Source organism: Chiloscyllium plagiosum, unplaced genomic scaffold (assembly GCF_037043375.1).
Source record: "Chiloscyllium plagiosum isolate Xiang-an unplaced genomic scaffold, Cpla_swu_hap1 HiC_scaffold_49, whole genome shotgun sequence".
Classification (NCBI taxonomy): domain Eukaryota; kingdom Metazoa; phylum Chordata; class Chondrichthyes; order Orectolobiformes; family Hemiscylliidae; genus Chiloscyllium; species Chiloscyllium plagiosum.
Window position 1 is genome coordinate 2214682 of NW_028270187.1, and position 14011 is coordinate 2228692.

General features: G+C 41.5%; 1 protein-coding gene across 12 annotated transcripts in view; it reads left to right on the forward strand.

Annotated features, from left to right (window-relative positions):
- Window positions 1-10536: 10536 nt before the first annotated feature.
- The window catches only part of LOC122544515 (Fc receptor-like protein 3), a 44975-nt gene continuing 41500 nt past the window's right edge, over window positions 10537-14011 (forward strand). For 7 of the 12 annotated variants that reach the window (XM_087984758.1, XM_043683785.2, XM_043683787.2 and 4 more), the window contains exon 1: window positions 10789-10916. Coding sequence is in view for 3 of the 12 variants with exons in the window: in XM_087984757.1 (XP_087840883.1) it covers window positions 10745-10916 (172 nt within the window). In the remaining 9 variants the exon portion in view is untranslated. Of the gene's footprint in view, window positions 10917-13145; window positions 13255-14011 lie in introns of those variants that run through there. The other 5 variants (XM_087984757.1, XM_087984763.1, XM_087984765.1 and 2 more) reach the window with 5 other exon arrangements.

The following is a 14011-nucleotide window of genomic DNA, read 5'->3' on the forward strand; positions in this document are numbered from 1 at the left end:
TCTCACGATTTTATAAATCTCGAAACATTCACTCCTCAGTCTCCTATGCTACAGTGAAAGAAGTTCCAATCTGTCCACCCTGTCCTTGTCGCTCAACATTCCAGTCTCGGTAATATCCTTGTAATTGTTTTCTGCACTCTCTTCAATTTAATAACGTCCTTCCTGTAGCACGATGCCCAGAATTTATGTGGTACTTCAAAAGTAACCTTACAATTGCTAATATTAACTAAATTATCAACATTGCAGTGAATTTTCATTTTGTCACTTCAATAGAAAGTATCTACACAACACAATGTCACACTGTCTATCATACTTTTGTCGTCCTCGTTCATTCTGCATCCACCAAGCATTTACATTAATACAAAATTATGACACCGGTGTTTATTTTTCTGCATTTTTCTTTCGAGAAATATGTCGTTTTCATTTTAGAAAATACAAGGTTGGTTCGCTGGAGTGTTAGGTTATTCCAAAGCAAGTAACCTGCACAAATTATTAGCCCAGCAATAAAATTGTGAATCCAGTAGTGTTCATGGGAGCCTCACATTGTAATGTATGAGGAGAATACCTATGGGTCAGAATTTGCAAGTCCCAACGCAGGATATGTGAATTGTCATAACAACATACTGAGCACAAAATGATAGAATCTTCTTCGTGTTAACGTGTCCCGATTTAACATGGTAAGTCCCTTTTTTAACCCTCCCTGCAGTTATTCCATTGAACATTTATTTCATCTGTGTCTTATACTCATTGGTTTGGTTCTGCTCAAAATCTTTCTTGTGTTGGAAATGAAAAATAAATTCTAGGAACTGAGGAGTATAAATGGCAATGAAGGTGTGAAGATTCTGTTAGTGATGATCGTGTTCTCATTGCCTTTCATGAGTTTATCAATTAATACATTGCGAATTTGGCGATAGTGCACATGGACAACCTTCTTCAACGTGAAGAAAGTTTCTGCATCGCCAATCCTAATGGCTGTAAGTTCCAGATACCTCATCGCACTTTGGGTGATCCTTTCCAAACCTTCTGCCCCTTAACATCAATGCGCCTCCCCTAGTCATTGATCCCCTCTTCAAGTGGGAAAAGTTTCATCTTGTCTACCCCATTTATGTCTTTCATCATTTGATATATCTCAATCATGTGCCCCTCTCTCAATCTCCTCTACCCGAAGGAAAATAATCCCAGTCTATCAAATCTCTCTCTCTCTCTCTCTCTCTCTCTTACTGAAACCTTCCAGCCCCCAAGACAACATCTTGGTAAATCTCCCTCTCCACCCTCTCCCAGTGCTCCCCTGTACACCCACCCCTCAGAAGGTCGATTCGAGAACCGCATGCAATACTCTGATTGTGTAGCCTAAATGATGTTTCATGCAGTTCCTGTATTACCTCGGTTTTTAATCTCGGCTAATAAAGGTAAGTATCCCTAAGCAACATCTGAACAATTTTATCCTGTCCTGATACATTCAGGGACTGGTGGACATAGACACCAAGATCCATATGATCTTCGACGTTTCGTAGGATCCTGCCATCTATCATGTATTCCCTTTGCCTTGTTTATTGATAATTTATCAGTGTATCTTGCGAATGACACACCGTGAAGGGCATGAATTGTTGAAGATGTGATGCCCATCAAGCGGATTGGTTTGCCCTGGATGCTGTTGTATAGTTATGGTTTCACTACATTTGAGAATTTTAAAAAAATATTTTAACAGATTTGTCTGCCGAGATGATCTCAGGTTTGTACTGTCTCCATTTCAGTGAAATGACATGGTTGTCTGAAAAGTTACAAGGACCACTGACAAAGTCACTGGAAATTTCCAACACTTTGTGCATCCATCTCGGACCATTGGATGACTGCTACTACTTTGAATTAATGTCCTACTTGTGCCTGAGTCTTAATTCCTTGGAGGGAATCTAACATTTTGGGATAAGCATTAATGAGTTGACATATCATATGAAATTTATAAGCAAAAAGTTCCTTTGAATGTAGTTAATTACCCAAGCACCTTGTTGCAGGATGGTATTTAAAAAAAACTGTTTTATTTTCCAATTCCAACTGATGTGGCAATTACTTTTATTGGAATCATCTGAAAACTACATTGACTGGTAAAGATTAACAAACGTTCCAAATGTACAACTGGAGCACCAGTGAATGGGTGGCTGCTGTATTTCTCCGTGTTCCTAACATGTCTAACATGTTCCTTTACTGTCACTCTTAAGCCTGGTCTGTTAATCAGGCTGGCAGTGGTAGGGTATGAAGTACCATCCGATGGGTTAACAGACCTGAAGGATTTCTGTCGTTCCTAATTGTTATCAGTATCTTTGCTTTGACTGGAAAAGAGCAGTGCCCATCTTAACTAATAAATTAAGTCAATCAGGAAGACAAATTCATTATTAGCATTCATTTCAAAAGGTTTAGAATATGAGAGCAGACGTAATTCTGAGGCTGTATAAGGATCTCGTCAGACCACAGTTGGAATACTTTGAGGAGTTTTATGCACCCTATCTACGGAAGGATGTGCTGAGCTTGCATGGGGGTCATTGTCATATAAGAAGCAGTTGAGGACATTGTGTCTTCACTCACTGGAGTTTTGAAGGATGGGGAACTGGATCTGATTGAAGCTTTCACAATATTAAGAGGTCTGGATAGAGTGGATACGGGGAAGATGTGTCCACTCGTAGGAAAGACTAGGACCTGAGGGGCACAACCGCCTTCTGAAGAGATGGCTCTTTAGAACCGAGATGGGGAATTTCTTCAGCTAGAGGGTGGTGAATCCATGGAACCCATTTCCGCAAGGGGCTGTGGAGGCTAAGTCATTGAGCATATTAAAACAGAGATGAATAAGTTCTTGATAGATAAGGGGATCGAAGGACACATAGAGAAGGCAGGAGAATGGGGTTGAGAAACATAACATCCATGATCGCATTGCAGAACACATAAATGACTTCATTAGTCTATGATATGGAAATGCTGATTTTGTACTGGACTGGACAGAGTCAGAAGTCCTACTACAGGTTATAGTCCAACAGGTTTATTTGGACAGGCTTTCAGAGCGTTGTTCCTTCTTCAGGTGAAATCTGAATGGTGTAAATGTGCACCTCTATCTTATGGTCCGATGGTCTATATGTGCGTTGGAACAGCAAACGGAGAAGGCTTAAAAATGAAGGTCAAGGAACACTTCTTGGATCTTCAGATAAGCTGATTGTTGAACACGGAATTTAACTCGTAAATGTATGACATTACTTGCTGTGCAACAGATGGGAATCTGTGACTCCACACAGGACGACGTTTCAATCAACAATCTTCAAAATAATAATCTGTGAAATGTCACATTCTTGAAATATTGAATTTCTTTCCTATTTTACAGTGATTGCAATTTTTTTCAATGCTTTGGGTCAGACTGTCCTTGTTCCGTTTTGTTGCAATCTTACATGAAGGTTTAGCATCACAAAATCCTAAATCCATAAGCTTTTGTTCGAACAAGAATATTTCAGTTAGACTATTGAGGTCTCATATTCTTTATCTTTGTTTTAAGCTGACTTTGTAATTTAATGCATGTTTTCATTTTATAATGATCATGCATGTTCACTTCTACTGGATCACAAGAATGCAAAATTTCCATCAGTGGAACCTGAAGATCTGTGAACTGGCAACAAATATGTACAGGAGAAAGTGAGGTCTGCAGATGCTGGAGATCAGAGCTGAAAATGTGCTGCTGGAAAAGCGCAGCAGGTCAGGCAGCATCCAGGGAACAGGAGAATCGACGTTTCGGGCCTGAAGAAGGGCTTATGCCCGAAATGTCGATTCTCCTGTTCCCTGGATGCTGCCTGACCTGCTGCGCTTTTCCAGCAACACATTTTCAGAACAAATATGTACAGTCGATTCAAGGACTCCCAGCTGCAACAACGGGTTGCATTTGAGGAGAATATTTAGTTGATCGTCTTCCAATTCATTGTGTAGATCTCTGCAATTGCTGATTTTGAAAGTAATGACAGAGGTGCCCTGGAGAGTTTTTGCAATGAATATACTGCACAGTACTGATTATGTGGAGAGGTGATAGGATGAGTTCAGATGCATGCATTAAAACGTCCAATGATTCTAATCGAAAGAATTTACTTTTTGGGAGCTGTTGTGTTTTCAATGACTTACGACCAATCAATGAATGTTGAAGTCTGTGAAAGACTACATCACAAGGCCAGACTGGACATCCTGAAGGTTAGTTAAACATAACTTGAGGGAAGGAAGTGTATTGGACTGTAACCAAACTTACAGAAGACTCACAAATATGTGGAAAGGCAAGTGGCAAGAGGGATACAAATGGCTTACAGAGAGATTTTATTTGAATAAGTCAGGGGCAATAAGTTGACAAATGGGGTATGGTGTGGAAAAATGTGAAGTAGTTTACAGTACCGAGACTTACTACGGATAGCCAAAAATGGAGATAGCAATGAACTGTGTATATAACTCGTTTTCTGTTTACACACATATGTAAAGTCATGTCTAATTGAGAAATTACGTACAACTAGACTTTAGCAACATGAAATAACAATAAAATACATTGGACAGTATATTATTATACCTGTGCTCACTCTGGACTGAACGGGTTTGTGACGTTTGCGTTTAACACTGTACGCCCCAGTCCAACATTGGCTCCTCCAATCATGATGTTATTAACTTTACCCTTTACTGCATTATTTATTTTTAAAAATCTTAACCTTTTGTGGGTATTCACCAACACTGTCTTCATCAAAACGTTTGCGCTTTGTGTCCATTTTAAGCTAAATTAAGTGTTAAGCGGCCCAGCATCGATATATAAACAAAGAAGGTGAGTCATGTATAGATCTCAAAGGGGCAAGAAGCTTGTACCATGTTACTTGGAATTGTGCAAAATTGGGATAAGGCCGGGCATCGCAAACCGTGGCTAACTGAAGTCATAGAAACTGGATTTGTGGATAATAGTTGGCCTCCAAAACAAGAGAACCGAATTTTTTTAAAAAGGAGATAAACACAAGACGGTCTAACAGAAAGGGATTTTGGGGGGAACTGTGCATGAAACACAGAAAGCTAGCACAAAGGGCAGCAAGTAATCAGGGAGGGATAATAGAATGTTGGTCCATACTTCAAGGGGCTTGGAGTATAGGAGTATGGAAGCCTTATTGTAACTGTATCAAGGTGCTGGTGAGGCCAAATCTGCAGCATTGTGAGCAGTTTTCCTCCCCTTATTTCAGAAAAGATATCACTTCATTGAAAGCAGTCCAGGCAAGTTTCATTAGCATAATCCTTGGTATAGAGGGATTGTTTTACGAGAAAATGCTGAAAACATTGGGACTCTACTCACTGGCACATACGAGAATGAGATGATCCCTTTGAAACCAATAGGGGTATGACAGGGTCAATGCTGACAGGATGTTTATCCCTCATGGGCGAGTCTCGGACCAGATGGCACAATCTCAGAATAAAGGGGCACCAACTGAAGACTGAAATGAGGAGGGATTCTTCACTCAGAGTGTTATGAGTCTTTGGAACTACTTCTCACAGAGAGTTGTGTGAAGACAGAGCCCTTGCATATATTGAAAGCAGAGACAGATAGGTTCTTGATCAGTTGAGGAATCAAGGGAATGAAAGGGCAGGAAAGTTAAATGGGCCATGATCCTATTGAATGCTGGAGCAGGCTGAAGTGACCGAATAGCCTACTGCTGTTCCTGGTTCTTATTGTCTTATTCTGTGGTTGTAGTGTTCAAAGTGAAAAAGTTAGAAAACACACGGCCAGTGGTTCGAGGCTATGCCTGGAGTATTGAGTGTGCAGTTTGGCTCTCCTTATCTAATGAAGAATATTGTGACTATGAATGGAATGCAACGAATATTTCCCAGACTGATTCCTGGGATGGCAAATGGATCAGGGAGGATTATATTAACTGGAGTTTAGAAGAACGAGAAGGGGATCTGATAGAAAACTATAACATTCTAATAGGACGAGACAGGGTAGATGCAGAAAGGATATTCCTGATGGTGGAGACGTCCAGAACAAGGGTGACTGTCTAAAGAAAGACATTAGGCAATTTAGAAATGAGATAACGAGAAATGTCTTTCCCCCATAGAGTGTTGAGCATATGTATTTCATGCCAAACCATTGTGCTTTCAGGAAGATTATAACTCATCTCTCATAAGGAAAATTGAGCATAGGACAAGATGAGGGTACTGAATTCAATGATCACTGACAATTACATCGAACGGGCAGAGCAGGCTTGAACGGCAGAATGCCCTCCTCCTGCCATCTTCTACGTTTCTGTGTTGAAGAAAATTTGTCAGTGACAGTCAAAGAGAGAAAGATGAGCTGATCAATGAAGGGGAACTCAATGGTTTCTTCAAGGGATCACAGTGCAGTTCACCATTGACATGATCGTCTCCTTGGAAACAGCTCACAGTTGGAGCAAATTATTCCACCGAGATCTTAGATTTTCATATTTTGCATCCATACCATTGAGGAAGGTTGTTTGGAGGAACTTCTGCACACAAAGGGTGGTAATGATTTGGAATTCTCTTCCACAAATGGCAGTGGATGCTGGACCAGTTGTTAGTTTTCGATTGGAGAGAGAGAATTTTTCATTAAGCGAAGGTAAAAAGGTGAGAGAGGCTAATGGTAAGTCTGCAAAGTTAGCTGACAGATTGATCACTGAATGGCGGAACAGGCTCGAGGGACTCAATGGCCTAATTCTTCAGTCCGCTGTCAAATAGTATATGTCAGTTCAAGTGACGGCATTTTATTCTTGAATGAATACACATTTATTATTGATCCAGGCAATGTGCGTTTACCTGCATGACATTGCAGTGGATGAATTGTAACAAATCTTTTCCAGTTAAGGGAACATCCTCGAAGTGTGAGCTCATATGGAATAAGGGAGAAGAGGAGGTCATTCAGCCCCTTGAGACTGTTCCATCATTGATGTATAAAGCGCACAGTGATTTCCTTGTCTTCAATTACATGTTAGGACTCATGCCAGATTTCAGATTTAATTTCTGATCAGCTCCTGACCCAGCCAATACCTTGACTTTGCAATTCGTGTTGATAAAGACACAAACGAACAAGCCCAGCTAAACCTGCCTCGCTTTCACTGAATTCACAACATAGTGATTTTATTTTAAAATTAAATCTTTATCAATGGTGGAGGTGATCAAGAGCTCCAATGTCCTAGGAGTAAATATTGACAATAATTTATTCTGCTTCATCCAAATCGACACGACAGTCAAGAAAGTGCACCAATGCCTCTACGTGCTATCTACAATGACTTTTCCAAATTTTGATAGGTGCACCAGAGAGACCATCCTATCTGGTTGAATCACAACGTGGTGTGGCGACTGCTTTGTCCGAGACCACAAGTTATAAAAGAGAGTTGTGAACTCGGTCGAGTCCGATATTAAAACTAATTTTTTACCCATGGCTTCTGTCTATCCTTCCCACTGACTTGGGAAAGCAACCAACATAATCCAGGACTCTTCACAACGTAATTGCCCTCCTTCCATCCCCTCCCATCAGGCAGAAGATACAAAATGATGAAATCATATACCAACTGAATTAAGAATCGCTTCTTCTCCGCTGTAATCAGATTAATGAATGCAACCTCTCTTATATTAGTGTTGATCTTTTACTGCACCTACTCTCTATCGGTAACACGATAATCTGCATTATGTTACAATACCCTGATGTACTTTTGTAAGATATGATTTGTCTGGTTAGCATGCAAATCAATACTTTTCACAACATCTCTAATTCAACATCGCGGCAGCAGAGTAAGGAGCATGGACATCTGCACCTGGACTTACCCTCTCCACTGCACATTTCTTTTCTTTTCCTTTTCCCTTCTTCACATTTCTTCTCAAATTTACCTATTGACGAGAGTTTAGCAGGAGATGGCTTCGATGGATTCTGGACCAGTGGAGGCATCTTCAGAGACAGTGTGCCTACAGAACTGGTCAGTCTGTGAAACCTAGTGCAGGACTCTCACTTGAGCATGGACTAGGCACCTCATGGAGGCATAGCATGTGCTGAGAAGCCTGGAGCAAAATCCTCTCTATGGCATGGTGTAGGTTGGATAGCTCGAAGGCTGCATGGCGTAGGTTGGAAATCCCGGAGCGAGACACACTCAGCTGCACTTTGAGGATTGAAAAGCCCGGAGCTGGACCCTCTTGGCAGCACTGGCGTGGGGTGGGAAGCCCGGAGGAAGATACGCTCGGCTGCATGATGTGGGTTGGGAATCCCTGAGCGTGACACTCTCGGCTGCATGGCATGGGATCGCAAGCCCGAAGGGATCACTCTCAGCTGCATGGCATAGGCTGGTAAGCCTGCAGCGGGACTCTGGTCGTGGCATGGTGTAGATGCTGAAAACAAGTAGTTGAATTTTTTTTTAAACTGTATTCAAAATTAATGTGAATAGCGTCTATGTATGGGCTATTGTACAGGAAACGTTTTAGGGAACATTTCCGGGACACTCGCACCAATCAACCACACCGCCCCGTGGCCCAACATTTCAACTCCCCCTCCCACTCTCCCGAGGACATGGAGGTCCTGGGCCTCCTTCACCGCCGCTCCCTCACCACCAGACGCCTGGAGGAAGAACGCCTCATCTTCTGCCTCGGAACACTTCAACCCTAGGGCATCAATGTGGACTTCAACAGTTTCCTCATTTCCCTTTCCCCCACCTCACCCTAGTTCCAAACTTCCAGCTCAGCACTGTCCCCATGACTTGTCCGGACTTGTCCTACCTGCCTATCTCCTTTTACAACTATCCACTCCACCCTCTCCTCCCTGACCTATCACCTTCATCCCCTCCCCCACTCATCCATTGTACTCTATGCTACTTTCTCCACACCTCCACCCTCCTCTCGCTTATCTCTCCACGCTTCGGGCTCACTGCCTTTAATCCTGATGAAGGGCTTTTGCTCAAAACGTCGATTTTACTGCTCCTTGGATGCTGCCTGAACTGCTGTGCTCTTCCAGCACCACTAACCCAGAATTCAATAATTTTAGGTCCAGTATTCCACTGTGTCCTAGCCTCTTACCCAACACACTAGGCTTGTTATCACATGCCCTGCCATTGAACACTACCTATTGTTATCCACTAACAGTCTCCATTAACAGCTATTTACCCTCCCAAACAAATCATTATCGACTTCTTTATCTGTCCAACTGTTTTCTCAATCTCTTTGGGTACTATCCATACATATCGTTTACGCTTTTCTATCTGTCTTGACACTATCTTCGGTGTATAAACATACATTTTCCGAGCTATCATCAGTTCGGAGGAAGGGTCACATGACTCGAAATGTTAACTCTGATTTATCTTCACAGATGCCATCAGACTTCCTGTGCTGTTCCAGCACCTTCCGTTTTTGTTCATGTGTAAGCAGCCTGTTTTGACTGGCAATAAGCTTGCCTTATCTTGGGAAAAGGCTGTTTTGCATCAACACCTGGATATGTATGTGATCACCTAGCAAAAAGGAAAGCTTGGGAACGTTTTCAGAATAGCAATTCAGCACGCAATGTCAGATTTATGGCAGTACATCAGCGAAATTTCACAGTTCTTGGTATCCTTCACTATGGAACCTTCCACTATTGGTCAGAGTCATGCGACTTGGAAGGTGGACTCGAGCTCTAAATGCGAGGGCTCACCCTGGCTTAAGACAAGGCGGGGAGACTACTTATTGAATATATCTAAAGCAGTTCGAATTCATTGATTTGTTCATTAGTTTGCACATTTCTAAATTAGATTGCGCTAATAAATCATGTTGCTATGAATGCCAATACAATTTCTTTACTGTCTGTTGTGTCTGCAGTGTACATTTCCAGCGACTGGTGTTCAAGGGACACCCAAGCCTGGTTTAAAATTCCACTATCTCAGTTCACAGTCAATCAAATAATAGTCCACCTTCACATTTTTGCTGCCAAGCTGTTTTCCTGCTTTTTGCTGTCACAAGCTACCCAGAACTTAAATAACCATCTTCCAGTCGGTACTTGACACAGATTGGTTAGAGAACTGTCAACTACATGCCGATAAATTCGACAGAGAAAATAAGCTGATCCAAGGTGCAGTATTAAAGAAATTACTCCCCCTTTGGCTCTGTCGATCTTCACAAAATGTTCTGGGACCCAAGAATCTTTCCATACCACATGATACACTAGTCCAGTTCCAATCTGTAATTCCACGCTGTGAACAGTATGGGCAGTGACAGTAACCATTGCTTGTGTGTGCGTGTATCTGCTGATTCTCATTTTCACACAAGGTGAACTTCTTTATCTCTCAGCAATACACATGAGTTCAAACTTTTAGAACTTGTGCTGATGGATTATAATCATTTCTCTTTTTTTGAGTTGAAGGCAACAGACAATGGCAAGAAGATTATGTGGTTATCGTGGTTATGTCAGAAATGTTGAAGTGTTGTCTCCAGTGACAGATTCCCTCTGCTAGGCGTAACACATTTGGAAGGACACGTTGTACTTCACTTATAAAGTGAAGGTTCCAGGCAGAGATCTGCCCACTGCACACTGCGGGGTGAAATGCAAATCCAAGAAGTAGTGTTACCCACCCGTCTGAAATAGCAATCTTGTTTAATTTCTGTGCCCGTTTTCAGTTCTTATTTTGTTGTAATTGCAATACTGCTTTCACACATCTTGCGAAAACAAAAACACTCCACTGGTTGTGGTGAGTGATTAAAAGATTACTTTTAAGAGGAAATAGCGTACAGATTCTTCATGCAGAGTTTATCAGTGTGGTTCACACACTCTGTAGAGAGAGAGGCGATTGGAGAGGCTGCTAGCTTCAGGACTGTTAATGTTCTGGGAAGAATCCACACCTATCCATTCCTGACACGGGATGTTGTGTGCAACTATGAGTTGGATTTTTTCGTTCCATCAAAACAGCGGTGTAAGTAACTGAGAAAATAATTTATATGTGCCTGAATTCTGACGCAAGTTTAGTGGGAAACATTGTCAGATGATGTAGCATTTCAGTGCAATACTAGATCATTATTTCAATGGAGTTATTGTCTAAGTCGTGCTTTCTTTTCCCACAAGGGTTAAGATTTAACATTTGTGATTTGCTTTTGTTTTTAACTTTTAAACCTGACTAGAGATAACTCCATTCTTGGAACTATGTCCAACAACAAATCCTTTTTATTTAATAGTTGACTTTTTATCAACAATGGGTAGGTGCATAAAGGTACGAAAGGAAGTCATGCACGTTAAACCAGGGCTCAGGAGTTATAGTGTTAATGAAATGGTGAAATTTTGATGGATGTGTATTCCATCAGAATATAGTTTCCCTGATTCTGGCTGTTATCCTGGTCGGATTAGAGAGTCCTGGCTGCCAAAGGGGTTTTGTTCACTCTAGGGTCCGACTCTGAGCCAGGTGGGTCAGTGTCATGTACTATGCATATAGAAATAAAACGGGAATTTGTTTTAGGATAACAGACTCATGGAATTTTTCTCATTCGTTTTCCGAAATTCATGCACAAGGACAACCAGGTCCCTCTTTTCTGAATCACTCTGAAGTTTCTCCCCATTGAGATAATAAGTTGACTTTATACTCTGAGCGGAGGTATTGTCTCTGCTGTTGAACTTAGTTGCCAACATCCATTGTGGTTTTTTGAGTCCAATCTGAGCGTTGAAGTATAGTGGACCTGTGTTCTTAAGTTGCCTTACGCTCATACAGCAGACACGATGCAGTGAAGCCTCTAGTCTTTTATATAACTTGTACATGAGCAACCATCAGTCGGCACTTCAAATTTCTCTTTCCAACACATAATTTGACTTGCTCAATCCCTCTCTGCCCCTCTCTGCTCCACTGAACATGACATTTACAGAATGGGAACCTCTTGCCCCACAGCGCCCGCTGCTAAAAATGGTTCCAGCACTCGTGCTGTTTTCAGTGGCCCCCAGGGACCGGGGACTGACTGGGACATTGAGTGGAAACTGAATCGAAAGAGCGTCACAGCTGTTCCTTCTACCCCTGTAGTTCCCCTTTCTCTTTTAGAATAAAATTACAACACACGTAATTTTCTGAGAAACTGCCAGTGGGGAAATCAGCACATTACAGGAAATTAGTTCTGTAAGAATAGAAGGTTGGTGCACAGCTACAGCAAGCAATCAGGAAAGCTCATAGGATGCTCTGGATCATTGTGACGGGAATTTAATGTTAGGGAGGCTATGCTTCAGCTATACATGGGGATTGGTGCTTCTGCATCTGCAGTACCGTACAGAACTGTTCACCGTCCTTATAATGGATGCAGGAGATTGGTCACACACAACACCTGCGCTTTTTGTGTTTAAAACCTGTAATATTAAACTCTGCTCTGTGTCTATTTACGCAAACAAAAATAAAGACCTGATGATATTCTTCAGTATTTTCTGTATCGATAATCTGTAACTTTAACTCTGATCTGTCTCTATTCACAAATGCTGAAAGACCTGCTGAGTTTCTGCATCGAAAATGTGTAACTTTAACTCTGTTCTGTCTCTGCTGAGTCTTTCCAGTACTTCCTGTTTTTTTGTTTTCCAGACGTGCAGCATCCTCCACAGTTTTTGTGTCAATGAATGCTGCAATTCAGAATATCGCATTCCTGGTCCCATGTCAGCACTGACTGTCAGACCACTTATATCTTAAAAGAAATACTCTGTGCTGTAAAATAAAACCATTTGGGTCAGTAGCACATATAGCATTGGAAATATCACATTAAGACGTTTCCACCATGTGGCCAAAAATTATTATATGCAAATTTATGTTTTCACAATGTTACTTTCTGAATCGCGAGTGTGAGCATGAGCAAAAGACTAAAGAAAAACAGTAGTGAGTGAGAGAGAGGGAGAGACAAAGAAAAAAACAGAGTTAACGTTATTGATTATAAACACAGAAAGTGCGGAGGAAAATCAGCAGGTCACAGTGTAAACAGAGGATAACAAGGGAGACTGTAGGACCAGTCAAGAAAAACGGAAGGAACTTAAGTTTGGAGGCAGAAGGTGTGGGTAAGATCCTAAATGAGCATTGGTATTCATCCACGAAAAGGATATGAAGAAATTAGTGAGATGTGCAATAAGCATACGAATATGCCACAGCATGTTGAGATCAAGAATGAAGTGATGATGCGTCTCCTGAAGAGCATTAAGGTGGATACGTCCTCAGGGCCCTATGATATATACCCCAAGGCCTGATTTTATCAACACCATTTATTGAGAGAGGAAATAGAGGGAATTTTCTGGGGCCTTTGGTAAGATTTTATATCCTCGCTGTTTAATGGAGAGATGATGGAGGACAGGCAGGCAGCTAATATTGTTCTTTTGTTAAAGAAGGAAAATAGAGAATACGCAGGAAACCATAGACCAGTGAAACTCACATCAGTGCTCTTCAAGCTATTGGAGAGAATTCCTAGGGTAGGATTTGTGCACATTTAGAAAATCATGGTCTAATCAGGGACAGTCAGTCCGGCTTTTTGCAGGACAGCTCATGTCTTCTAATTTGATTGAATTTTACAAGGAGCTGACAATCGATGAGTGTAGAGCTGTGGGTGTTATTTACATAGGTGTTAGTAAGGCTTCTGAAAAGGCCTTTCTTGGCTGGCTAGTCAAGAAGATTGAAATGAGTGGGATCCAGAGTGACTTTGCTGCGTGAATTCAGAATGGGCTTGCCTAAAGAAGACAAAGGGTAGTGGTGGATTAGCGGTTTTTAGGCTGGAGGTCCGTGTCTCGTGGTGTTCTAGGATTTCTGTTGTTTTTGATTACATTAACGACTTACATAAAAGTTGCAGACGGTGGGTTAGTACGTTTGCAAATGATACAAAGATTGGTGGAGTTATGGGTAGTGTAGAAGGCTGTCACAGGATACAAAGGGATCCAGATCGGTTGCAGATATTGACAGAGAAATGGCATATGGAGTGAAATCCATGTAAATGTGAGTTGCGACATTTTGCGAGATCAAATGTTAAGGAAAATCATTCAGTTCAGAATTCAGCATTGATATACAGAGAG